Source organism: Rana temporaria, chromosome 3 (genome assembly GCF_905171775.1).
Source record: "Rana temporaria chromosome 3, aRanTem1.1, whole genome shotgun sequence".
Lineage (NCBI taxonomy): Eukaryota > Metazoa > Chordata > Amphibia > Anura > Ranidae > Rana > Rana temporaria.
The window spans coordinates 180,854,521-180,882,472 of NC_053491.1; the positions used below are offsets into that span (position 1 = coordinate 180,854,521).

General features: G+C 43.8%; 1 protein-coding gene across 2 annotated transcripts; it reads left to right on the forward strand.

The window, feature by feature from the left end:
* Nucleotides 1-185: 185 nt before the first annotated feature.
* On the forward strand, nt 186-26,841 carry LOC120931934 (mitochondrial inner membrane protease ATP23 homolog). Of its 2 annotated transcripts, none has more exons than XM_040343919.1 (6): nt 186-401; nt 10,596-10,641; nt 14,231-14,312; nt 16,560-16,697; nt 19,933-20,016; nt 26,553-26,841. In XM_040343919.1, the coding sequence occupies exons 1-6, from the start codon at nt 251-253 to the stop codon at nt 26,754-26,756; spliced, it is 705 nt and encodes a 234-aa protein (XP_040199853.1). In that variant the 5' UTR covers nt 186-250; the 3' UTR covers nt 26,757-26,841. The 2 variants fall into 2 exon arrangements, with proteins under 2 accessions (XP_040199853.1, XP_040199854.1); XM_040343920.1 differs by having other exon boundaries at nt 372-401; nt 14,236-14,312.
* The last annotated feature ends 1,111 nt before the right edge of the window (nt 26,842-27,952 follow it).

A 27,952-nucleotide genomic window follows, 5' to 3' on the forward strand; every position in this document is an offset into this window, starting at 1 on the left:
TGCCAGTTAAGCACGTAAACGAGCACGCTGGTGTACAAAGTTACTGTCTATATCTATCACATGATTAGCAGCCCCTCCCTTTCAACTTTCTCCTGCGTTCATGTGGTGTTGAATTCCGTGCCCTACATAAAAATGGCGGCGGCGGCGGCGCACCTGACGAATGACGTCATCTATGTGTGCCTGAAGGTCAGGTCTGTGTGTAGTGACGTACTCACATGGCAGTGTCTTGTACAGGGTGACTGTGGTGATCATGGCAGAAGAGAAGCAGACTGATGAAGATTATGGCTACAATCTGTTCCCACAGAGGGACAGGAGAAATCCCAGGAAGGAGTCCATAATGTCCACGCTCTGCTTGTTAAAGTATACCTGTAAGAACAGACTGAAGGTGGCTATGCAGCAAAGTAAGTGTGCCGTGTGTGTGCGCCCCCTGGTGTTATTCTCAATGTACTATGGGCAAAGAAAAAACAAAAATAGGCGCTGGTCCTACTATAGAAGTTTTTTTTTATTATTTTATTATTATTTTTACTGTAAGTGTATCATTACACTTAAAGGGTCAGTTCCTTAATTTTTAGTATGCATTTATTATTGTAATTTTTAGAGGATGGTGCCCTCTTATTGTCAGTACAGCCGTGGCCAAAAGTTTTGAGACACAAATACATTTTCATAAAATCCGCTGCCTCAGTTTTTATGATGGCAATTTGCATATACTCCAGAATGTTATGAAGAGTGATCCGATGATTGCAATTACTTGCACAGTCCCTCTTTGCTATGGAAATGAACTTAAAGGGGTTGTATGGGTTAATTTTTTTTGTTATTTCTTGTTATTAGGGATGAGCTCCGGCGTGTCCGCACACTCCACGTGCAACGCCCGCCAGGAAGTCGGCGCTGCGCTAATCGCAGGCAGTGCGACATTTCCCGATCTCTGCAGCCACGCATCGGGAAAATGTCACACTGCCTTTGATTAGCGCAGCGCCAGCTTCCTGGCGGGCTCTGCACGTGGAGTGTGCGAACACGCTGGAGCTCATCCCTATATGTTATACTTGCCTCCATTGTGCACTGTCTCTCTCTGTCTCTCTCTCTGTCTCTCTCTCTGTCTCTCTCTCTGTCTCTCTCTCTGTCTCTCTCTGTCTCTCTCTGTCTCACTGTCTCTCTCTGTCTCACTGTCTCTCTCTGTCTCACTGTCTCTCTCTGTCTCACTGTCTCTCTCTGTCTCACTGTCTCTCTCTGTCTCACTGTCTCTCTCTGTCTCACTGTCTCTCTCTGTCTCACTGTCTCTCTCTGTCTCACTGTCTCTCTCTGTCTCACTCTGTCTCACTCTGTCTCACTCTGTCTCTGTCTGTCTCTGTCTGTCTCTGTCTGTCTCTGTCTGTCTCTGTCTGTCTCTGTCTGTCTCTGTCTGTCTCTGTCTGTCTCTCTCTGTGTCTGTCTGTCTCTGTCTCTGTCTCTGTGTCTGTCTCTGTCTCTGTCTCTCTCTCTGTCTCTGTCTGTCTCTGTCTCTGTCTCTGTCTCTCTCTCTGTCTCTGTCTGTCTCTCTCTCTGTCTCTGTCTGTCTCTGTCTCTCTCTCTGTCTCTGTCTGTCTCTGTCTCTCTCTCTGTCTCTGTCTGTCTCTGTCTCTCTCTCTGTCTCTGTCTGTCTCTGTCTCTCTCTCTGTCTCTGTCTGTCTCTCTCTCTGTCTCTGTCTGTCTGTCTCTCTCTCTGTCTCTGTCTGTCTGTCTCTCTCTCTGTCTCTGTCTGTCTCTCTCTCTGTCTCTGTCTGTCTCTCTCTCTGTCTCTGTCTGTCTCTCTCTCTGTCTCACTATCTGTGACTGTTCTTCACTTTCACAAAAAAAAAACTGGTTACAAATGCTGATAAGAAGAGGAGGGGGATGGGGAAAATGAAGTAGACTATTGGGAAGAAGAACCAGAGCTGGTTTATGTATTTGCCTGAGAAACATGGTCAGAATTTGTGCGAATGTTTGCACTCGGAGGATATGTTCCCTGTGAGGAATGAGCAGGAGAGGAAGCATAGGGAGGCCTCTGGGTATTGTGCATTGAGCTGTACCAACGCACAGGGGTCTGTGGATAGGGCGGTAGATATGGCTGGGCTGGAAGGCATAGTAATATTGAAGGGATTGTCTCTGAGGGGGTTCAAACTGGCTAATAGTGGGCAATGGCATTCCTGACTCTACAGCTTTAATACATCCCCCCACATAATTATATATACCCATATGTATCTCCATATGCCTCTCTGCTGGGTTTTTTTTAAGTGTGTGATAGATTGTCCTCAGAAAGGACGCATTGGGGTTGTTTGGATCACAGATTGGATCCTGGAGCTGCATTCACACCTTCGCGTATGCGTTTTGCGGCGTAAGTACCGCGATTTGCGGCGAAAAAACGCATCGTTTTTAATCGTGTTTTTTTTACATTGTATCGTCGGCTATGCGGAACGCCTAAGCCGCCCGATACGAGCGTCGAAAAAGGGTCCGGGACTTTTTTGAAATTCGGCGTTCGGCGTTCTATCGAAGTACGGCATTCTGCGTTAGGAGATGTGAACAGTCTCCATAGAGAACAATGCAATTTCAACCCTCCGGCATATTGTAGCGTCGGGCTACAGGCGACAAAACGCCTATGTGTGAATGGTGCCTTACTCTCCTGTCTTTTAACCACTTCCAGACCTGCGCACGACGATGTACGTCCATTTTTTAAAGATTGATATCTCGGCAGCTGCTGCCACAACCGAGGTATCAATCTTTAGTGTGCGCGGTCTGGTAAACGATAACGGCGGTCTCTGCGGCGGATTCGCCGCGAGATCGCCCTTATCGGTGGCGGGAGAGGGGGCCCTCCCGCCCCTCTCCCGCGCCCTCCGCCACTTACCGGAGCCGTCGGTAGCGGCGGAGGAGATCGCGACTGTTCAACAGCTGAGCGGGGACGAGACTGAAGGAAAAATCTCCTTCGCCTGTCCCCATAGCTCTGCTGGGCGGAAGTGACGTCAAAACGTCAGTCCCGCCCAGCCTCTTAAAGAGACAATTTATTTTTTTGTCATTTGAAAAAATGACATTTCCAAATGTTTTTTTTTTTTTTTTTTTTTTTTTTCCATTTAAGCCCAAATATGAGATCTGAGGTCTTTTTGACCCCAGATCTCATATTTAAGAGGACCTGTCATGCTTTTTTTCTATTACAAGGGATGTTTACATTCCTTGTAATAGGAATAAAAGTGATCAATTTATTTTTTTATTTTTTTTTCAGTGTAAAAAGTAATAAAATAAATAAAAAGAAATAAGAAAACCCCCCAAAAATTTTTTTGAAGCGCCCTGTCCCGACGAGCTCGCGCGCATAAGCAAACCCATACGCGAGTAGCGCCCGCATATGAAAACGGTGTTCAAATCACACAAGTGAGGTATCGCCGCGATCCTTAGAGCGAGAGCAATAATTCTAGCCCTAGGCCTACTCTGTAGCTCAAAAAATGCAATCTCTAGAATTTTTTAAACATCGCCTATCGAGATTTTTAAGGGTAAAAGTTTGACGCCATGCCACGAGCGGGCGCAATTTTTAAGCGTGACATGTTGGGTATCATTTTACTCGGCGTAACATTATCTTTCACAATATATAAAAAAATTGGGCCAAATTTATTGTTGTCTTATTTTTGAATTCAAAAAAGTGATTTTTTTTTTCCAAATAAAGTGCGCTTGTAAGACCGCTGCGCAAATACGGTGTGAAAAAAAGTATTGCAATGACCACTATTTTATTCTCTAGGGTGTTAGAAAAAAAATATATATAATGTTTGGGGGTTTTAAGTAATTTTCTAGCAGAAAAAACTGTTTTAGTCTTGCAAACACCAAATCTGAAAAACACCTAAGGTCTGGAAGTGGGTATTAAAGGAGGTCATCTTTTCCATGAAGGACTTCATAGCTTTGTCCATTGCAGTGTTTTCTGGCTTTTTGCCACGCAGCGAGGATCGTGATGTTGGCCTGCCATTACTAACCTGTAGAAAATAATATGCAGATTGAGATATGCAATGATACCTTCGTGTACATAAGATAAAGATTACTAATCAATAGTATGCTTCCATTCACGGTTCTTTGCGAAGACCTTGGAGGTGCACTCGACAGTGCCGTCTCATCCGCATCCACAGACTGGGACTGGCCTTCTCCCTCTTGTGAGGCGTGCTCACCTCCCTGCACTGCCTCTGTCTCATCACTGTTCTCACACTCTGGGATGTTTGATGTACTACAATAAAAAGGAGGAACATTACCTTACTATATGGATACCTACTTTTTTCACTTTCTTGATGGAACATCCAAAATGTCACTTACGATCTAACATCCATGACTTTGCTTAGGAAGGATAACATCTCATACCGTGTTTCCCTGAAAATAAGCCCGGGTCTTATATTAAATTTGGCAACAAAAGGCACAGTAGGGCTTATTTTTGGGGTAGGTCTTACCATGTAATGTGCTGTCTTCTCTTCCCCTCTCTCGACCTGCCTGTTAGGAATCCCCAGTGTGAACTTAGTTAAAATGCTTGTAAAATCTTGTAATCCACTCTATTACTGTAGTATATAATGTACAATGTGTGTATTTCTGTAATATAATTGTGCCAAATACCTTCATTATAGCACCGCTTTGCGCGTTTGTGACCTGCCGGAGCTCTCTTCCCTGCATTTATGTTACAGAAACACACACATTGTACATTGTGTACTACTGTAATAGAGTGGGTTATAGGATTTTAAACTAGGGCTTATTTTCGGGATAGGGCTTATATTGCAGTCCTCCTGTAAAATTACGCTAGGTCTTATTTTAGGGGTAGGTTTTATTTTCGGGGAAACGGGGTAGTAGAATTTTTTTTTTTTTTTTTTTTTTTTTTTTTTGGTGGTAGCTCTGGAACCACTCACACACTCTGCCTCCTCCTTATAATCTCTGCGATAACGGTCTCTAAACCACTTAAGCCACGGACCATTTTGTTGCTAAATGCCCAGGACAGGTTTTGCGATTCGGCACTGCGTCGCTTTAACAGACAATTGCGCGGTCGTGCGACGTGGCTCCCAAACAAAATTGGCGTCCTTTTTCCCCACAAATAGAGCTTTCTTTTGGTGGTATTTGATCACCTCTGCGGTTTTTATTTTTTGCGCTATAAACAAAAATAGAGCGACAATTTTGAAAAAAAATGCAATATTTTTTACTTTTTGCTATAATAAATATCCCCCAAAAATATATATAAAAAAAAATATTTTCCTCAGTTTAGGCCGATACGTATTCTTCTACCTATTTTTGGTAAAAAAATCGCAATAAGCGTTTATCGATTGGTTTGCGCAAAATTTATAGCGTTTACAAAATAGGGGATAGTTTTATTGCATTTTTATTAATTTTCATTTTTTTACTACTTATGGCGGCGATCAGCGTTTTTTTTCGTGACTGCGACATTATGGCGGACAATTTTGACACATTTTTGGGACCATTGTCATTTTCACAGCAAAAAATGCATTTAAATTGCATTGTTTATTGTGAAAATGACAGTTGCAGTTTGGGAGTTAACCACAGGGGGCGCTGTAGGAGTTAGGGTTCACCTAGTGTGTGTTTACAACTGTAGGGGGGTGTGGCTGTAGGACTGACGTCATCGATCGAGTCTCCCTATAAAAGGGATCACTCGATCGATGCAGCCGCCACAGTAAAGCACGGGGAAGCCGTGTTTACATACGGCTCTCCCCGTTCTTCAGCTCCGGGGCGGCTATAAACGAATAGCCGCGCCGTCGTCCCGGATCGCTCCGCGGGTTACCGACCGCCGCATGTCGGTACGATCGGACCCCCGACCCGCGGAAAGGCAGGGACGTACATGTACGCCCATATGCCTGTACGTGCCATTCTGTGGACGTACATGTACATGCGGCGGTCGGGAACCGGTTAAAGAACGCCACCTTTTATTAATTTCCAATCTGTAAACACACATTGAAAAATAAGATTTTAATTAAAGTGGGTAGGAAACAAAATGTAAAACCAATAGGACTCCATAGTCTGCGAAGGAGTCAGCATGCCCTTGCATATTCACAATATTAACCACTTCCCGCTCAAAGACGTCATAATTCTAGCACTCTAAATTTGTAAAAAAAATAAGCGACGCCTATGGAGAATTTTAAGTACTGACGTTTGGCGCCATTCCATGAGTGTGCGCAATTTTAAAGCGTGACATGTTAGGTATCTATTTACTCGGCGTAACTTCATCTTTCACATTATACAAAAAAATTGGGCTAACTTTTTACTGTTTTGTTATTTTTTAATTCACAAAACCTTTTTTTTTTCCCCCAAAAAAAGATGTTTGAAAAATGATTGCGCTAATACCGTGCGAGATATAAAGTTGCAATGACCGGCATTTTATTCCCTAGGGCAGGGGTCCTCAAACTACGGCCCGCGGGCCACATGCGGCCCGCGGAGGACTTGTAACCGGCCCACCCGACCCTGACAGGCAACGCTGGTTACACTGCAGGTTGTAACACAGCGATCCCGCTGTGTCACGGAGATGACAGTGTTAACAGTTCGGGTGCGCTGTGATAAATGTCCCGCCCTCCTCCTCCTAGACTAGCTTGTGTGATAGAGCCAGTGTCCTGTCTATCAGACGAGCTGGTCTAGGAGGAGGAGGGCGGGACATTTATCACAGCGCGCCAGAACTGTTACCAACACTGTGAGCACAGCGGGACCGTCACAGCAGTTGAGTGAGCAGTGAGCAGTGGCACAGTAAGGAGAAAGTGCTGTGAGTGTGAGGGGCTTACGATGGTGAGGGAGGGAGGGGGGGGGCTTGCGATGGTGAGGGGGCTGATATTGATGTGATGGTGATGATGGTGGGGGGGCTGATGATGATAAAATGATAATGTAATGATGATGGTGGTGGGGGGCTTGCAATGAGGGGCTGATGATGAAGGTGGGGGGGGCTTGCAATGGTAAGGGGGGGGTTGCAATGAGGGGCTGATGATGAAGGTGGGGGGGGGGGCTTGCAATGGTGAGGGGGGGTTGCAATGAGGGGCTGATGATGGTGAGGGGGGCTTGCAATGAGGGGCTGATGATGTAATGATGATTGGGGGGGCTTGCAATTAATGATTGTGAGGGGGGGGCTTGTAATGAGGGGCTTACAATGATAATGGCGAGGGGGGCTTGCAATGAGGGGATGATGATGATGATTTAATGATGATGGTGAGGTAGGAGGGGCTTGCAATGATCATGATCGGTTTGCAACTAATGATTGTGAGGGGGGGCTTGCAATGAGGGGCTTATAACGATGAAGGGGGAGGGTTGCAATGGTGAGGGGCTTGCAATGGTGAGGGGGGGGGGGGGCTTAGGAAATTGTTCATAGTTTTTTTTTTATAGTCCGGCCCTCTAACGGTCTGAGGGACAGTGAACCGGCCCCCTGTTTAAAAAGTTTGAGTACCCCTGCCCTAGGGTGTCTGCTAAAAAAACATATATAGTGCTTGGGGGTTATGAGTAATTTTCTAACAAAAAAAATATGATTTTTGCATGTAGGAGAGAAGTGTCAAAATAGGCCCGGTATGGAAGTGGTTAATAGCACATAATGCTATCAACATATCCAGATGGACAGCAATATTTTGACGCTTAGGTCACGACAAACTGAGCGTGCAACAAGGACAGCAATATAGGGACAAAAATGATGTCTTTCTGGGACAAGGTACGCACAAATTTACATTCATTAGTACAAACGGTAAATAAAAATGCATACAAAGCAAAGTGGGTTTTTTACGAAAGGCAAATCAACTTTGCACTAAGTGCAAACTACAAGCGGATTTATAGCAACTGCACTTCCAGTTCCATTTCATGTGCACGTTGCAACTTGCGCAAAGTGGATTTGCCTTTAGTAAATAAGTGCCACATGCTTTGGCTCTGCTGCAGCGAGTGACTGAACAGTACATTACTCACATGTTTCCATAATCTCATGATTACAGAAAAACACTGACAAGAAAGCATGCTGCAGTTGGGCAACACTTACCACGTTGATGACACTGTTTGGGGCTCATGGTGGACCAATTTGGTGTCAAAAGTTTGTATATTTCCTCTCACAGGTGCTGTGTCTTAACACTGTCGCTGTGGTCCCGACAGGTTGAGTCCCACAAAGCTGGCCTTTCATGGACCAGGTTAATGAGGTCCTCATGGGAGACATCTCTGGCCATGTTTCTTCTTGTTTCTCCTTGGGGATGATATCCTGGTGATGCACTTCCTATTGTCCAACTACTGCCTGGGTCATAGGTTAAGTTCATTTATTAAAGCGGGAGTTCACCCATTTATTACATTTTTCCCCTTAGATTCCTGCTCGTTCGGTCTAGGGGAATCGGCTATTTGTATTAAAATATGATCCGTACTTACCCGTTTTTGAGATGCATCTTCTTCCGTCGCTTCCGGGTATGGGTCTTCGGGAGCGGGCGTTCGTTCTTGATTGACAGGCTTCCGACGGTCGCATCCATCGCGTCACTCGTAGCCGAAAGAAGCCGAACGTCGGTGCGGCTCTATACTGCGCCTGCGCACCGACGTTCGGCTTCTTTCGGAAAATCGTGACGCGATGGATGTGACCGTCGGAAGCCTCTCGGAAGACTGTCAATCAAGAAGGAACGCCCATTCCCGCAGCCCATACCCGGAAGCGACTGAGAGGATGCATCTTGTAAACGGGTAAGTAATGCTCATATTTTAAAACAAATAGCCGATTCCCCTAGACAAAACGAGCAGGAATCTAAGGCTAAAAAGTGCCCTCTAAGGATGAACCTCCGCTTTAAGAAAAAAAAAAAAAATCTTCAAAACGGATGTTAACGGATCGGACGTTGACGGACATCATCCGTTAACGTCCGTTATTATAAGTTTTCACGGATTTGGACGTAGCCTTGGTACGTTCAAAAAAACTGATACGATCGGATACGGAGGTTAACGGATGGTCATCCGTTTGCCCATAGGAATGCATTGTTGTCCGTTGACGGATGGCATAAAAACGGATATGTGCGAATGAGGCCTTATGCCCTGTACACACGATCGGTCCATCCGATGAGAACGGTCTGATGGATTTTTCCATCGGTTAACCGATGAAGCTGACTGATGGTCAGTCGTGCCTACACACCATCAGTTAAAAAAACGATCGTGTCAGAACGCGGTGACGTAAAACACGACTTGCTGAAATAAAATTCAATGCTTCCAAGCATGCGTCAACTTCATTCTGAGCATGCGTGGATTTTTAACTGATGGTTGTGCCTACTAACGATCGGTTTGTTTCTATCGGTTAGGAATCCATCGGTTACATTTAAAACAAGTTGGCTTTTTTTTAACCGATGGACAAATGACCGATGGCGCCCACACACGATCGATTTGGACCGATGAAAACGGTCCATCAGACCGTTCTCATCAGTTTAACTGATCGTGTGTACGCGGCCTAAGTGTTTTTTTTATTTATTTTTTTATATATATATATATATATATATATATATATATATATATATATATATATATATATATATATATATATATATATATATATGTTAACCACTTGCCTACTGGGCAATTTCACCCCCAATTGCGCGGTCATGCAACACCCTTATGAATTTTATTTTTTATTTTTTTTATAATATATAAAGCTTTCTTTTGGTGGTATTTATTTTTTTGCTAAACAAACAATAAATGTTGTTTAAACCAAACATTTTTTTTTCTTCATTTCTGTTAGAAAAGTTTGCAATTAATTATTTTTTTATTCACTGAGGGGTGGCACAGATAGGGTGTTATAATTATTTTTTTATTCACAGATGGGGTGGCACTGATAAGCCTATCCGTGTAAATGTGCCAGTCAGAATTGCAAGTTACAGGCTCCCCTTTCCTCATGCTATGACAGCGCATGAGGAAAGTACTGCTGATAACTGGCAAGTCTGTTTACAATGTGATCAGCTGTGATTGGACACAGCTGATCACATGGTAAAGGGCCACACCGATTGGTCCTTTACCTCGATCATAGATTGCCCCAGGTGCATGCACTGGGGGGGCGCAGGTGGGCAGGGTTCTGGGAGAACATCAATAGACGCAAAAGTAGCCCACCACGCGGTTGACAACCATCTTCCGGGCACCAAACTGCATGTTCAGGGTGTCGGCAATTGCTCATGCCTGGGAATGGGCTGACAAAAGTCTGAAATTTGTCGATCCCTGCTCTAACGTGAAGAAATTTGTGGTTGTCACCACAACTGGTGCCGCCCCCCTGACCGATGGAGCACCAGCTGCCACTGGTCACCTCACTGGGTATATGTAAGGGCTTGCAACCTCTTTTATTTTTAATTATCTTTTACAGTCTCTGTGTCCAAGTACTGATTTTACAATCGTATTATCCCTACTCCTGATCAAAGGGGAACTCCGACTTTCCTTTTAGTGTGACTGTGGAATGCACGCAATAGTAAAATGTAGTGGCTGGTGGGAAGAACCACAGCATCCAGCAAGAGAAGTGTTGGACAGCACCAGTGCTTGTAGCTCTGCAAGACAGCAAAGATTTGACTTGCCACCAACTAGAAAAGTTATTTTTACAAAATGTTTGTGCTTTGAAGCTTTGTCTGTGTATACGCATAATCATGATTACATTTAACTGTTTGTTTTCTCTTTAGATCCACAAGTTAAAATACTTTTAGATGCCATGAAACAAGCTGGTTGGTAAGGTTTATTCTTTATTCCTTAAACTATTCAAATCATAAGTAAACTGGTATATTCCTTCCTCCCATTCAGATGTGGTTTTGTAATTTTCAAAACCGTAGGTAGATTGTTTGCAGTCTCTAATGACCTGAAGTGCCCAAGATGTTGATTGGTAGCCAGTATATGTTCTATTTAGGCATCGGGTCAAATGAAAGAACAGGTTAATTTTCCTAGCAAAAGTGTGTTTATTATTTTAAGAAAATAAAAATGTGGTTTGGTAATGCTGACATGTTCCCTAGTGATGGGTCTTAGGCGCTAACCATACATGCATAGTATTCTCACGTTCTGAATGACAGATATTGCATAGTTTAGCATGGATAGAGGTCTGTCTGCTGCCAGATATTGTATTTAGGTAGCTGCAATGCCCCGAACTGCTTACATACTCAAACAGTCACTGCATCTTATAGCAGGGCTCGACAAATCCCGGTCGCCATGGCGACTAGAAATAGGGTCCTGGCGTCTTTTTTTTTTTGTGAGCTGGCGCCATCTGGTGGTGAGCCGTTGGTATTACAAGTTAAGCATTACAAGTTAACCACTTAAGCCCCGGACCAAAATGCTGCCTAAGGACCCAAGGGGTTTTTACAGTTCGGGACTGCGTCGCTTTAACAGACAATTGCGCGGTCGTGCGACGTGGCTCCCAAACAAAATTGGCGTCTTTTTTTTCCCCACAAATAGAGCTTTCTTTTGGTGGTATTTGATCACCTCTGCGGTTTTTATTTTTTGCGCTATAAACAAAAATAGAGCGACAATTTTGAAAAAAATGCAATATTTTTTACTTTTTGCTATAATAAATATCCCCCAAAAACATATATAACATTTTTTTTTCCTCAGTTTAGGCCGATACGTATTCTTCTACCTATTTTTGGTAAAAAAAATCGCAATAATCGTTTATCCGTTGGTTTGCGCAAAATTTATAGTGTTTACAAAATAGGGGATAGTTTTTTTTTATTTTATTTTTTATTTTTTTACTACTAATGGCGGCGATCAGCGATTTTTTTCGTGACTGCGACATTATGGCGGACACTTCGGACAATTTTGACACATTTTTGGGACAATTGTCATTTTCACAGCAAAAAATGCATTTAAATTGCATTCTTTATTGTGAAAATTACAGTTGCAGTTTGGGAGTTAAACACAGGGGGCGCTGTAACATTTAGGGATCACTGTGTATGTGTTTACTAGTGTAGGGGGGTGTGGCTGTAGGAATGACGTCATCGATCGTGTCTTCCCTATAAAGGGGATGACGCGATCGATGCGCCGACACGGGGAAGCCGTGTTTACACACGGCTCTCCCCGTTCTTCAGCTCCGGGGAGCGATCGCGACGGAGCGGCTATAAACGAATAGCCGCGCCGTCGTCCCGGATCGCTCCTGAAGCCACGGGGACCGCCGCATGTACCGGGGGGGGGGGGGTCCCGATCAGACCCACGTCAAGCAGAGGACGTATATATACGTTGATGTGCCTGCCTGTGCCATTCTGCTGACGTATATGTACATGAGGCGGTCCTTAAGTGGTTAAACAGCAATTCTAATGTAATTTTTCACCATTTTCACTGCCATCTTCTTCCCTCTAATTAGAACCCCCAAACATTATATATATTTTTTACCCTAGAGAATAAAATGGCGATCGTTGCAATACTTTCTGTCACGCCGTATTTGCGCAGCGGTCTTACAAGCGCACTTTTTTGGGACAAAATGACACTTTTTTAAATTAAAAAATAAGATAACAGTAAAGTTATCCCCATTTTTTTTTATATTATGAAAGATAATGTTGCGCCGAGTAAATTGATACCCAACATGTCACGCTTCAAAATTACGTCCACTCGTGGAATGGCGACAAACTTTTACCCTTTAAAATCTCCATAGGCGTTGTTTAAAAAATTCTACAGGTTGCATGTTTTGAGTTACAGAGGAGGACTAGGGCTAGAATTATTGCTCTCGCTCTACTAATCGTGGCGATACCTCACATGTGTGGTTTGAACAGCGTTTACATATGTGGACGCTGCTCACGTATGTGTTCGCTTCTGCGCGCAAGCTCGTCGGGACGGGGCGCGTTTTCTGGCTCCTAACTTTTTTAGCTGGCTCCTAGATTCCAAGCAAATTTGTCAACCCCTGTCTTATAAAATGCAGTTGCTGTTTGGCTGACATTTTTCAGGTACATTTTGTCGGGCCAGGTGGTACCGCCAGACCCAACCGTGGCTCAAAATCCGGGCAATTCAGCAGGAACTGGGCAACATTCGAGCTGAGTATGCCCAGCTTTAACTTTTCCAAACCACACAACTATAGATCAGCAACCCAAAAACAGCTCTTTCCACAGCAAGACCGTGTTTGCTATTTTATCACTTTATATGCACTCGTTCCACCTCATGTTGTCCACTGTAACCAGTGCTCCGTGTATTGAAAAAACATAGAAACCATCTCTCTGCCTTTTACTCTGACAGCAGGTGTTATCTCGTCTCCACTTTTCCTTAAAGTCAAACTTTATGGTAAATATTAAAAATGTGCACTTCATTGTAAAAATGCAGCAATGCCAAACTGACAGAACTCCCACCCATGTGTGGGAGGAACATCATCTCCACCTGGCCAATGAAATCAGCTGTTGATCGATATCTGGAAGCAGGCTGCCTGAAGATGTGTCCATCGCATTGCTGTTCTGCAGGGGAGTATAGTTCCACTTTATGGGCCAGATCCACAGCCAGCGGGCGTAACTTAAATGTTCCTATTTAAGTTACACTGCTGCAAAATTTCTACCTAAGTGCCCGATCCACAAAGCACTTACCTAGAAATTTGCAGCTGTGTAACTTAAATCCGTCCGGCGCAAGGCGTGCCCAATCTAATGGGGCGAGTCCCATTTAAATTAGGCGCGCTCCCGCGCCGGACGTACTGTGCATGCTCCCGACGCTATTTTCCCGACGTGCTTTGCGCGGATTTACGTTGCGCCGAGTTTTGAGAATCGCGACGGGTGTAAAAGAAAAAAAAAGAGTTGCGGCGGGAAAAATAAATAAATTTGACAGCGACGCGGGAAAGAAGGGTCTACTTTTACATGGTGTACTAAGTTTACACTTTGTAAAAGCAGCCCTAATTTTGCGACGGCAAACTAACACTTATGGAAAAAAAACGAAGGGAAAAACCTTCGTGGATCTCCGTAAGTGCTAATTTGCATACCCGACGCAGAATTTCGACGAGAAATGCCCCCAGAGGCGGCCGAGGTACTGCATCCTAAGATCCGACAGTGTAAAACTATTACACCTGCCGGATCTTGGGAATATCTATGCGTAACTGATTCTATGAATCAGCCGCATAGATAGAAACAGGGATACTACGGCGTATCAGTAGATACGCCTGCGTATCCCTTTTGTGGATCTGGCCCAATGTTCTTTCAATTAGACTTCACCATTTAATCACGTAGTTCACTATGTACAACAGATCTTGTAACTTTTTTTTCAAAGCCTGTAAATGTGTAGTTGCACGTTTCCACCACGTTGTCCATTTTTCAGGCTATTTAAATGTTGACTGGTATTTATGATTAACCTCCTTTTTTTATTTTTTTAGTACAGCCTCCATAGATAGACACTTTGCCTGTGAAGACTGTGATAACAACGTAGCAGGGGGCTTTGATTCCGCTACCTCTGAGGTAATTTGTATCATCAGCGCTGACATAATTCATACAGCTACTGTTTGAAGCAAAAGATTAAGGCATGGACCCTAGGGGGCTTATTCACACTATGTGCAGTTACCTGCATTTTTCCTCATGGATAAACGGATATCTGCAATCACATACAAAAAACAATAGTTTTCTATGTGTTCTATTATTTCACAAACATGTGGCATAATATGGCACAACTCTGGAATGCAGCTAGGCACTGCATTCTGGTGTGAATAAAACTATTGTTTTCTGTGTGTCATGTTCACACCACAATGCAGTGTTTCACTGCATTTCAGAGCCGTGCGATATTATGCAACATGTTTGCGAAATATCGCACCACTCTGGGTGGTCTTGCATGTCACTGCACAGAAAGCTTAATACACCGCATTTGTCACTGTGCATTTCACATAAAATAAAAAAATAAATAAAAATGGGAGCTATGTAATACGACGTGCATCAAACCGTCCTCTGCGGCACAGCTCTGCGGCCGTTTATGTGAACAAGCTTCGGATCTTAAAGCGGTGTTTCACCCTAAAAACAAATTTCTAGCATGCCATAAAGCATACTTGCGTGAGCTACAGTATGCCTTTTATTTTATTTTTTGGCGCCGTACTTACGGTTTACTGCCGTAGTGAAGTTTCAGACTCCCTGCGGGGAATGGGCCTCCCTATGCAGAGGGAAGATGATTGATGGCCGGCTATGGCGCGTTACGCTTCCCGAAGATAGCCGAAATAGAACTTGCCTCTTCACGGCGCTATACAGCGCCTGCGCACAGACATCGGAGCTGACTGCGCAGGCGCCGTGAAGAGGCAAGTCCTATTTCGGCTATCTTCGGGAAGCGTGACGCGCCATAGCCGGCCGTCAATCATCTTCCCTCTGCATAGGAACGCCCATTCCCCGCGGGGAGTCTGAAACTTCACTACGGCAGTAAACTGTAAGTATGGCGCCAAAAAATAAAATAAAGGCGTACTGTAGATCGCGCTAGTATGCTTGATGGCATGCTAGAAAAAAAAAAAATGTTTTTTTTAGGGTGAACCCCCGCTTTAAAGTAGAAATACACTGGGAGTAGGGTGTTTTTTTTTTTTTTTTTTTTTTCTTCTCTCTGCAATAAAATTCACATACTTGCTCTCTGCGATCCCACAGATGTAAACTGATCTGAACAATTTTAGCTCAGCTTACAGCAACTGGCCTGATCCTTGTGTGCTGGAATGAAGGCCTGCTGCGTATGTGCAGCAGTGATGTCATCCCATGCTGGCCAGGGCAGATGGTTGAAAACCCACATACAGAGAGAGATGCCAGGTCAGAGGAGGGATAGGAAGTTGCAAGAAAGGTAAATATTTGCTGCCACTTAGTACCGCCCTATAACAGATGTAATGCTACAGGGTAGCCCTCCTGTGCAGAATCAGGTATACCTAGTAACCGGCTGAGGTTCAAACCATGTATGATCCGCCTTAAAGCAGGGCTCCAGTCTCCTGTGAAAATTAAAAGTCCGCAGCTACAGAAACTATAACTGCTGACTTTTAATAAGCAGCACCTGTTTCACGATCCAGCAGTATACAGCCGTGGACAAAAGTTTTGAGACTGACATGAATATAAATTTTCGCAAAGTATCTTGCCTTAGTTTTTATGATGGCAATCTGCATATGCTCCATAATGTTCTGAAGAGTGATCAGATGAATTGCAATTACTTGCGAAGTCAATCTTTGCCATGAAAATTAACTTCATCCCATAAAAAAAAAAACATTTCCACTGAATTTGTGAAGAAGGCTTTAGGGTGCCCAAGAAAGTCCGGGTGCCCACTGTGCATGTGCAAGTGGCCATGTGACTGGTCCCGAAGCTTTCAGGGATCTGTCATGTGTCCCAGGTGACTTTGGGAGGGGGAAAGGAAAGCCTCAGCTTCTGATTGCTTAAGGCGATCGGAGCAAAATTGTTGTGAGTGGGTACCTGTCAAAATCGGGTACCCCGCCAAAAAGCAGCATTTCATAAACCTGAGCCAGGGAGGAGGCCTTAAAGTGGAACTTCCCCTTTTGGGTGGAGCTCCACTTTAACCTAAATTGTAATTTTATCTGCCTCTTTTATTGTTGCAGGTTTCCTTGTATTCTTTGTAACACATATTCTGCAAATAAAACTGAATTACATTTTTTTTTGAGTATTTGCCTAAAATGTAAAAAAAAAATGCTAACCCTTTTTTTTTTTTTTTTTTTTTTTTTTTACCTCTCTTTGATCCTTTTACAGGTTGTATTATGTCAAAATACCATTGGCAGTCAATCGCAAATGAACAAAGTGGTTACACATGAGCTGATTCATGCTTATGATCACTGTCGTGCCCATGCGGATTTCTTAAATAATATTCAACACTTGGCTTGTTCTGAGGTAGGTTTTTAATGCAAATAAAGCCGAACTCCAGGTATGATCTTTATTTCATACTTACATTGGTACAGTATAAGTAAGTATATTCCATACCTGAGGGATCACTGGGGAAGCTGACAACTACTGTTGTAGTCGGGACTACTATAACAATAAGGGTCCATGTACACTGGCCTAAACACTGCTTCTAGAGATGTTTTGAATGTAAAAGCAGCTAATGTTATCCTATTTGTTTATGCACGTTAGGATGTTTAGAGGCATATTTTAACCACAGCACTTCGCTACAGCTGAAAGACGGCTACAGCGTGCCTCTCTAGTTCCTCCTAAAAGCCTGCCCCCCGGGGCGCACTCTGTGACCGATGTGTCCTTCAGACACAGCGTATCACAGATTACAGTAAAGAGCCAATCACAGCGGCATTTTTACCATGTGATCAGCTGTGTCCAATTACAGCCGTGGGTGTGTTAGGAATGGAGAGCCGATAAGCGGCAAGGCTCTCAGTACATTCTTCATACTGATTATCAGTGCAGCCTCATCAGCGCACATCAGTGAAGAAGAAAAATAACTTATTTCGAAAGATGTTATGAAAAACTTGAAAAAGCTCTATCTCAAATGATAAATTCATACGGGTACAGTGTTGCAAGACTGCACAATTATCCTTCAAAGTGAGACAGCACTGTGTAGCACCCTCTATCTTAGGTAGGTAGGTGATAGAGTAGTGGGCTGTTTTTTGTACTGCCAGTGCAGGTAAATTTAGGCAGGCCTATGCTGTGAGCTAGGCCTGTTTGTTTTTGATCTGGGGGCAGGGGAATGGTTAAGTGTAGCAGTGGGTGACTTGACACGTGCCTCGACTCTTGGGCGTCTCCTCTGTTTTTCAGAATGTTCTGGAGAAGAGGCAGGGCAGAGAGCTGGAGTGACATGGGGTCTATGTGGGAGCCCTGGCCAATCCCCAACTAGGATTGGCAGGGGGCATATACCCATGGTCAGCCTGCTGTGGGGGGAGTTGTCGGGTGGATGAACTGAATGATCGAGTGTTGGACTGTCATGGTGTGAGGGAACCCCCCTTTTAGGGGGTGGGTGTACCTCAGGCCGGGAGCTGGGAGGGAGCCTCTCATTACACGGTCATTGAGAGGTGTCCTGGAACAGGAGCAGGAAAGAGGACAGTTGGGAGCATGTCAAGGCAAGTCATTCAGGAGGGATCCATGCCGGGGTCGGTGAGTAAAATAGGACCGTGGAAAGCTCTGTAAGAGACATGCCATGAGTTGGATGTGGAGCCAGAGGGAGAGACTGTGGGGTTGTTGTGACGTCAAATCGCTGCAGCCAGGAGGGCTGGCAGGATTTGCATCAGACGTGCTGGGTTCAGTAGTTCACCAAGTGTCAGTTAGCAAATGTATTCTTATCTAAAATGGTTGCTACCTCAAAAGGGACTGCAAAACCCTGCCTCTAATGGACTATCGGGAAACCGTTAGGGCTTATTCAGAGCCTAGCCATGTGCTAATGTGACAGGAATCTGGATTTGGACAGTGAAGTGAAGCAAGTGATCTCAAGTAGTGTGCTGAAGGAGATGTGCAGAGGAAGAGACTGTCAGATCTAGACTTGACTACTTTTATTCTACTAAGAAGTATTCATCATCTGGGCATCACATGTCCCTTTTCCCCATCCAAGTTTAATCCCCTAATAAAAAAAAAAGCAAGAGACTATTCATTGTCTTGGAAAGTGTGCCAAAATAGATGTCTGACCAGCAGGGTGAAATGTGTGGATGTTGAAACACGCAGCGACCCCCACTGGGTAATTTCTACAGCTGTAAGTTCAAAATTGGCCTGGGCAGGAAGGGGGTGAAAATTCCTGGTATTGAAGTGGCTTCTGGCAGAAAAAAAAGCGCTAAAACCACCTAAGCGCTAGTACAAAAATTTAGGGGGGGGGGGGGGGTTCTGCCAAGAGCACTGTCGGGGTGTTTTTTTTTTTTTTTTTTTTTTTTTAAGACAGTGTGTATGATGGACCCTAACAATGATCTTCCAGGTAATGTGCTGGGTGACGTACCCTCTGCACACTGACCACAGGGGGGGTCGCTTAGTACTACCACCATTCACAGAATGCCTTGTTTTGTTTTTTGTCAATGAATACATAGTGCTCTCTGATTGGAAAAGGTGGAGATTGTGACTTAACCTCCCCTTTTTCCCATCTTGTCAAATTAGACAACACCTTGTACTCATTGAAAAAAGCTGGTCAGCACAGGACTCGGGAGATTACTGTGTCCGCTTTCCCAGAGGCCCCTCAGGAATTAAATGTGCATTCTCGTTCCAAGCTGGACCCATGTAAATGTGCAAAACAGATTAGCTTTGGAGGTCGGCTTTATGTTGCAGATGAAGGAGAAGTTTGGAAATAATACATACTCCCCTCTATTGCTGCAGCATTGCTGTGTTTCTGCAGCTGTCCCCTACCAACTCTAATGCCGCGTACACACGATAATGTTTCGTTTTTAAAAACGTCATTTAAAATGATCGTGTGTGGGCCTCGCATCGTTTTTCGGCTTCTGAAAAACGAAAAAAAAGAATTCGAACATGCTTCATTTTATAACGTTGGTTTAAAAAATATCGTTTTTCGGGTTGTAAAAAAGTGTGTGAGCTAAAACAAAGTTTTAAACCCGCGCATGCTCAGAAGCAAGTTATGAGATGGGAGCGCTCGTTCAGGTAAAACTACCGTTCATAATTGAGTAAGCACATTCATCACGCTGTAACAGACAGAAAAGCGCGAATCGTCTTTTACTAACAAGGAATCAGCTAAAGAAGCCCAAAGGCGAATAGAACTTCCCCTTTAGAGTGCCGTCGTACGTGTTGTACGTCACCACGCTTTTTTCATCATTTTTTAAAAACGTTGGTGTGTGGGCAACGTCGTTTTTAATGATGAAGTTGGAAAAACATTGTTTTTTGGACATGCTGAAAAAACTATGTTTTTTTTCATGCCGTAAAATGATCGTGTGTACGCGTCATTAGTCTGAGAACTAAGTGATCACATGACTGCTGATTGCTCAGTTTTCAGTCACTGGTCTGTGGTCTGCCCCTCCAGTACTCACTGGAGCACGGGGCTGGGGAAAGGGTGGGAGCGGTTTGCTCAGGTTCTCTGCTGTGCCCTGAGAGGCTGAGCCAGCTGCAGGTCAGACATCTGAGTGGATCCCGACATTATGCAAATTGCTGATTATATGATTTTAATTTGCTATATTTTTATTTTTTTTGCTCTTTGCAGATTAGAGCTGCCAGTCTCAGTGGAGATTGTTCCCTTACTAATGAAATGTTGAGGTTAAAGTTTGGGGTAAAGGAGCATCACCAGGTAGGTTCATTTGTTCCTAGGGCAATAATATCGGAAATTGCACCAAAAAAAAACCTGAAGGATTAGTCCAATGTTTTGGAAGTATACGGTATTAATTTAATTCATCTAATTGACTGAACCACCACTTTTTTTTTTTTCACCTGATAACTGTCCTTACTGCCATTTGAAATATTAATTGATGGGTGACCAGGTATACAGTAGAACTTTTTGGTTGGATCATTTTCTGACCAGGTAGTAAAGCTTGCTTAGAACGCTTGTATATAGGTGTTTTTGGCTGATTTACTAAAGGAATTGAGAATCTTCACTTATGGGAATATTCACTTCAATTATCTAATGTGTAAGACAAATTCATCTTAGGAACTTTCTATTCACACGATCTAATAACTGAAGTAAATAGTTACACAATTTATTGAGTGAAGATTTTCAACTCCTTTAGTAAATCGGCCTCATTTCGTGAGTGCCTGTTATAAATTGGAGACAATGCATTTATTTATTTTTTTTATATCAGATATTAATACGAACTACTAAAAAAACATGGGTAAAAAAAAAATCACACGGTACAGATAGAAGTATTTATAAAGAGGGCATAATATCAAGGAAGAGGTGTGGATAAATAAAGAGAAAGGGAGTGGAGGGGAGGGGTTGCATCCACTAATGATCTTCTCATTATAGTATTTGTAGCACAGCCTATTAGCCTGTTTGAATACTTTAGATCACAATAGACTGCTGTACATGATGAAAAAGGAGATTAGACTTTTAATTTCAGCATACTAGATCTTACCGTCTTGCTCTGTAGTTTTCTCTGATCAGTTTCCTCCCAGATACACTCTGATACCAAGTATACAAGACATTACCGTAGCAGCAAATCACAGATATAAGCTATTGGTGTATTCAACAATCCCGACCAATTGACAAAAGAAAGTTACAGTGACCTGCAATATGCCTTAAAACAGAGCAGGTTTATGTTACTTATGTTTACATTTTTAACTGCTCCTAGATTTTAAAAAATAAAAATGTATTGGATATTCAAATCAATAGTGATATCCCAACTCTAGTTGAAGTCTGGTGACTATTCATAAATGATTGGAGCACCAGTAGCATGATTCCCCTGCTATAATTCTTGTTTCTATTTCTGCCTGCTTTTTAGTTTAAGGTGTTCACTCTCTCTTGAATTTTCCCTAAGTACAAGTAGAAGATCCTAGATAGTGAATGGTGCACTCTAGTAGTAGCCATGATAGGTGTTCATGATTGGGTACTCAAGGGCAGAAGGGTGACTACCAAGTTCTCCAAAAGATATAAAACTGTTTAAAAAAAATGCAGTTCTGAAGATCTACTAAAACCAAATTAAGTTTTAGTTGGAATGCCTCTTAAGTAGAGTTGAGCGGACACCTGGATGTTCGGGTTCGGGTCCGAACCCAAACTTTAAAAAAAAAAAGTTCGGGAACCCCGAACTCCAAACCCCATTGTAGTCAATGGGACACAGACTTTTAGGGGAAAAAAATGCGCGGAGGTCCCCGCAAATTCAATAACCAGACCCTTTAGGTCTGGTATGGATATTAAGGGCAACCCTGCCGTCAATTTAAAACAAAAATGACGTGCGGTTCCCCCTAAATATCCATAACCTGACCCGTTATCCGAGCACGTTGACCTGGCCGGCCGCAGAAAAGAGGGGGGGGGACAGAGTGCGGCCCCCCCCCCTCTCCTGAACCGCACCAGGCCACATGCCCTAAACATGGGGAGGGTGTCCCCATGTTGATGGGGGACAAGGGTCTCATCCCCACAACCCTTGCCCGGTGGTTGTGGGGGTATGCGGGCGGGAGGCTTATCAGAATCTGGAAGACCCCTTTAACAAAGGGGACCCCCAGATCCTGACCCCCCCCCGTGTGAAATGGTAATGGGGTACACTGTACCCCTACCATTTCACGAAGGAAGTGTAAAGTCTTGTAAAAAAAAAAACACACACACCGTAGAATAAAGTCCTTTATTAATAAAGAAAAAAACTCGAGCGGTGATAATCCACACGTTCTCGGCTTCCTGCTTCAATGTTGTCCTGATCCTGCGACGGCTGCGGGTGATCTCCAGCGATGAGAAGATCCTGCGACGGGTGATCTCCGCTCCAGCGATGAGAAGATCCATTCATCCAGAGCGCAGCATCCCCGACCTCCTCTTACCGCTGGACACATCCCAGCGAATGACGCGCTGAAGCTGTGACATTACTTATATAGAGGAGGCAGGGCCACCCGTCACGTGACCCCGCACCATCTGACGTACCCTCTGCTACGTCACTGGGTAAGCCCTGGCTTCCCTCTTCCTGGGCTTCCCCAGTGACGTAGCAGAGGGTACGTCAGAGGGTGCGGGGTCACGTGACGGGTGGCCCTGCCTCCTCTATATAAGTAATGTCACAGCTCCAGCGCGTCATTCGCTGGGCTGTGTCCAGCGGTGAGAGGAGGTCGGCGATGCTGCGCTCCGGAATGAATGGATCTTCTCATCGCTGGAGCGGAGATCACCCATCGCAGGATCTTCTCATCGCTGGAGATCACCCGCACTCGTCACTGGATCAGGACAGCGTTGGAGCAGGAAGCCGGGAACGAGTGGATTATCACCGCTGGAGTGTGGTTTTTTTTTTTTTTTTTGTATTATTATTAATAAAGGACTTTATTCTAGTGTGTGTGTGTGTGTGTGTGTGTGTGTGTGTGTGTGTGTGTGTTTTGTAAAAAAAAAAAAAAAAAAAAAAAAAGACTTTACACTTCCTTCGTGAAATGGTAGGGGTACAGTGTACCCCATTACCATTTCACACATGGGGGGGGGGGTCAGGATCTGGGGGTCCCCTTTGTTAAAGGGGTCTTCCAGATTCTGATAAGCCTCCCGCCCGCATACCCCCACAACCACGGGGGTTGTGGGGGGTATGTGGCCTGGTGCGGTTCAGGAGAGGGGGGGGCCGCACTCTGTCCCCCCCTCTTTTCTGCGGCCGGCCAGGTCAACGTGCTCGGATAACGGGTCTGGTTATGGATATTTAGGGGGAACCGCACGTCATTTTTGTTTTAAATTGACGGCGGGGTTCCCCTTAATATCCATACCAGACCTGAAGGGTCTGGTTATGGATATTTAGGGGGAACCGCACGTCATTTATTTTTTTTATTTTTTTAATTGATGGCGGGCTTTCCCTTAATATCCATACCAGACCTAAAGGGTCTGGTTATTGAATTTGCGGGGACCTCCGCGCATTTTTTTTTCCCGAACTCCGATCACGGACCCAAACTTTTTCCAAAGTCCGTACCGAACCCGAACTTTACAGTTCGGGTTCGCTCAACCCTACTCTTAAGGCCTTGTACATATGGGATTTGCTTGTATAAGAGCAGGGTGTATAGCAAAGCTTTTACAAAGCCTTCGGCCAGCTTCATACAACTTTCACTGAAGCCTTTGAAGACCTTAATGTGGTTGTAAAGGTTTGGTTTTTATTTTCTAAATCGGTTCCTTTAAGCTAGTGCATTGAGGGTTCACTTACCTTTTCCTTCCATTTCCCTTCTAAATGTTTTTTTCTTTGTCTGAATTTTTCACTTCCTGTTTCTCCTCAGTAAGCTTGCCCCCATCATCCGAGCCATTCTGCCTGGGTGTTAGTCAGCTTGCTTGCCCCCCTCTCTTGGGACTACATCCCTGCGGAGAGATGATGTGAACACAGCGTCTCCCCCACAGGGATGTAGTCCCAAGGGAGGGGGGGGGGCAAGCATGCTGACTAACCCCCAGCTAGAATGGCTCGGATGATAGGGGCAAGCTTACTGAGGAGGAACAGGAAGTGAGAAATTCAGACAAAGAAAAAAACATTTAGAAGGGAAATGGAAGGAAAAGGTAAGTGAACCAACAATGCACTAGCTTAAAGGAACCTATTTAGAAAATAAAAAAGAACCTTTACAAACCCTTTAAGTTCCAATTTGGGGATTTTAAACACAGATCTTTATACAAGTGCTGTTAATTCAAGCAAGCAGGCTGTTGTAAGCTTTAGCACAGCTCGAAACGTGTTGAAAGCCTGCTGAAGTCTTCTAGCAGCCTGTCTGAAAGAACAGTAAACACCTCCCTATAATGGAACTGAAGGTGCTGTAAAGCCTTTGTAGAAATCTGCTGGAAGCTTCCTAAAAGCCTTGTATACACTTCATAAACACTACACGTTGCTGTTTCAAATACTGATTCCTGTACGTACAAGTCATAAAAGAACCCTGTCATGACATAATCATAGATGCTGGCATTGACGACCTTCTGAAAACATTATTTGTCTCTATTCGCTAAGCGGTATCCTACTGTACGATACCGCATATTGTTTAAAAAAAAAAGCTTTTCAGCATTCGCTAACAAAACGCTACTACCACATGAGTTATTTTTTGAAGTCCTGCAGTATTTTAGTAGTGAAAGCCCGCATCCCTACCACAGGCTATCAGTAGCTGATGAAACTGCAACCATGAACAATAGTTGGAACACTCAAGCAAGCTATCCCATAATAATTGTATAGGCAAAGGAAAATGGTAAAAACTGGCAAAACAAACCTCCAGGATCCAGAATGTGCTGATGATGGTTGACAGCATGCAGTAGACCAGTGGTTCCCAACCCTGTCCTCAAGTACCCCCCAACTGGCCATGTTTGCAGGTTTTCCTTTATCTTGCACAGGTGCTTGAAATCAGTCAACGGCTTGGTATTTTGGACGGCTATTTTATCTAAGAGAACTTCCCAAAACATGGCCTGTTGGGGGTACTTGAGGACAGGGTTTAGAACCACTGCAGTAGACCATGCCGAATGTAGAATAAATTGGCCTTAGGGATATCAGGTTTAGAGCTGTGTGTATGGAATCCCCATATAATGGAATCAAACAGCCAAAGATCAGAACAAGGTCATGGGAGCCTCAGGTGTCGGTGACCAGTGCATCAAAAGTAATGTCATTCAGAGCCAGAAGTAGTCTGATGCAGCGCCGATGGTCAGTAACAGCCTGGAGGCTTGAACCACAAGCAGAGTCAGTGGAGAGCCATTGCTATTATGACACGTTTACTGCTAATGATGCTTTTTCAAGTCTGATACGGATGGACAGATTTCTTGCTTGTGTGATCCAACTATTGTTCTCCATTGCTGTTTCATCACTAGACCACGTCTAGACACATTACCTTTTACAACAAACAATTTTTTGGCGTTGGTATTCAAGTCTAGATTGACCATATACCTTGCATAGGAATCCCTTAAGGTTACACTTAATATACTAAGGTGTCCCTCTGAGCGCTTGTGGTTCTTTACGGACATTTACCTAGATTCACGTACGTTGCCGCAACTTTGCGGCGGCGTAGCATAAGGCATTTAAGCTATGCCGCCGTAAGTTAGCGAGGCATGTACATGATTCACAATGTACTTGCCTGCTATGTTACGGCGGCGTAGCCTAAAGCGGGCGGGCGTAAGGGCGCCGAATTCAAATGTGTGTAAGGGGGGCGTGTTTTATGTTAACCTTCCGTTTTTGACGTTTTTTTTTTACTGCTCATGCGCTGGGCGCCTACATTTCCCAGTGTGCATTGCGGCTAAGTACGCCGCACGGGCCTATTGATTTTGACGTGGACGGAAATCCCGATTCACGGACGAATTACACAAACAACGTAAAAATTTTGACGCGGGAACGGCGGCCATACTTAACATTACTATTCCATGTAGGGCTAAGCTCTAACTTTAGGTGGCCTATGTCTAACGTAAACGGCGTAAAAGTACTGCGTCGGCCGGGCGTACGTTCGTGAATCGGCGTATCTACTCATTTACATATTCTACGCCGACCGCAATGGAAGCGCCACCTAGCGGCCATCCGAAATATTGCAATCTAAGATAGGACAGCGCAAGCCGTCGTATCTTGGATATGTTTAAGCGTATCTCTGTTTGAGCATACACTTAAACATAAGTCGGCGTCGATCTACTGATAAGCCGGCCTAACTCTTACTGAATCTACCTATTTGTTTTTATTCTCCAGTCGGTCTTCACCCATAGTAGCAGTAATTGTGACCTATACACCAGGACATGGAAGCATTTCTCATTGTCATCATACCCATACCCATTATTTGTTTATTGACGGTGGAAAGAGCTAAATGCTAACTCTTTCCTGACACATTTACAGCATGCATGTTTTGGGCTCTGTGACTTAAAAATATTTAATGCCAGCAAGGCAACAAGCACTTTAGAAAACTGCCAGCAATGGCAGTCTCCAGTACTTTTCCCACAACAGGATCACTTTAAAGCAGATCTTCACTTTTCCCTTTGACTCTGCGTGAATCCCCCAGACTTGCCCAAAACCCACCAGATCCCATACAAGGTAGGGCAGACACAATTACATCTTTTGCAGGAGAGCAGCAAATCTGAGTATTAATAGCCCTATGAATTTCACAAACCAATAATAAAGCTCAGGATTAATAAAACTATTTACCACTGTCTTCAGAATGTATAGAAGTATTTTTTTTTTTTTTTTTTTTATGATTGGATTAAAGTTTATTTTACTAAAATCCAGGTAATATTTGTTTTCAATATAGGCATGTGTTCGGGAACACGCTGTTCAGTCCATTCTAGCTGGGAGAAAAATCAGCCGAGAGACTGCAGAAAAAGCTGTGGAAGAAGTGTTTGATACGTGTTTCAACGATCGGGCACCATTTGGTCGAATTCCTTATAATAAAGCTAGTGCAAATTTGTCATACAGAGAGTATATGAACCGAGGACGTTATTATGCCAATATCTGACCAAAATCGAGACTAGCTGAATGTTTTAGTATTGTTTATACAAATTATTTCTATTTGAGATGTAATACATTTTTTTCCTCTAAAACATTGTCTATAGAAATGTATTTTTCAGTTAGATGATTTGTGACAGATATTATCAGGGAAATTCAATGAGGCCTTAACGGTACTTTTCTGACAGTAGCTTTCTTTAGAACTACCTGTGCCTAATTCAAACAAGTATTTGCTTCAGTTTTGGTAACATTACTGACACGGGTGGCAAAGTCAAGTGGTTATTACTACTGCCACGTTGGCAACAAGTTTTTATGGCATCAGCAGATTTTTTTTTTAAATCCTCACCAGTTTGCAGATTAGGAAACTGGCGGTAATGCAGACCAGCTCTGAGCTGGTGTATCGATGTAGGCCAGTGCTGAGAGGGGGGCAAGACTGTTCAGGGAAACTCATGTACGTGACAGCTGTCCACACAGTGCCCCATTTAACTGTTGTGTGGGAGATTCCCCAGCCGAAAGCTAAATGTGAAATGGGCCTGGTATACTGTACAGGTGATAGGCCCCAAGGGGGCAGTAAGCAGAGTTTTAAAGTACAAAGAATACAACCTTTATTGATACATAAACAGTATAAAACTCCTTATACAATTAGGGCTATAGATATCCCAATGGTCCTTTTACAAAATAATGGTTGCCTCTACATGTTTCACCACAAACTTGGCTTCTTCTGGAGCTTTTGTAGGACCTTTATTTTAAAACATTACCACCTGTTGAATGGTCGCGATTCCGGATACTCCCCAAGAGGTCCAATGGGGGACTTCTGTGCCACAAGGGTGAAAGGAAACCGGTTGGCCTATAGTTGCACCTGTTATTTCAAGAAGTTTTGTCAAATCGATCGGGGCGGGGGGGCGAATCTGTACTTTCCATATAGCAAAAAAGTTTGCTGCCGATGCGTTTTATAATTACCTGAAAAATGTCTGTCCATGTACACATCAATTGCTAATTTGCATACCCTCTCTGTTAGATTGTAAGCTCTAATGAGCAGGGCCCTCCGACTCCTCCTGTATTGTATAGTAACTACTGTCTGCCCTCATGTTGTAAAGTGCTACGTAAACTGTTGGTGCTATATAAATCCTGTATAATAATAAGCCATTTTTTTTTTCTGTTCAAGTTGGAACATTGTAAAATGCAGCAACTATACAAATGGCGTAT

Bases quoted from the DNA above. Each gene is read 5' to 3' on its own strand.
- LOC120931934 (XM_040343919.1), top strand. From the start codon at position 251: ATGGCAGAAGAGAAGCAGACTGATGAAGATTATGGCTACAATCTGTTC. The intron at 402-10,595 runs GTAAGTGTGCCG...TTTTCTCTTTAG, and splicing joins GAAGGTGGCTATGCAGCAAA to ATCCACAAGTTAAAATACTT. The intron at 10,642-14,230 runs GTAAGGTTTATT...TTATTTTTTTAG, and splicing joins GCCATGAAACAAGCTGGTTG to TACAGCCTCCATAGATAGAC.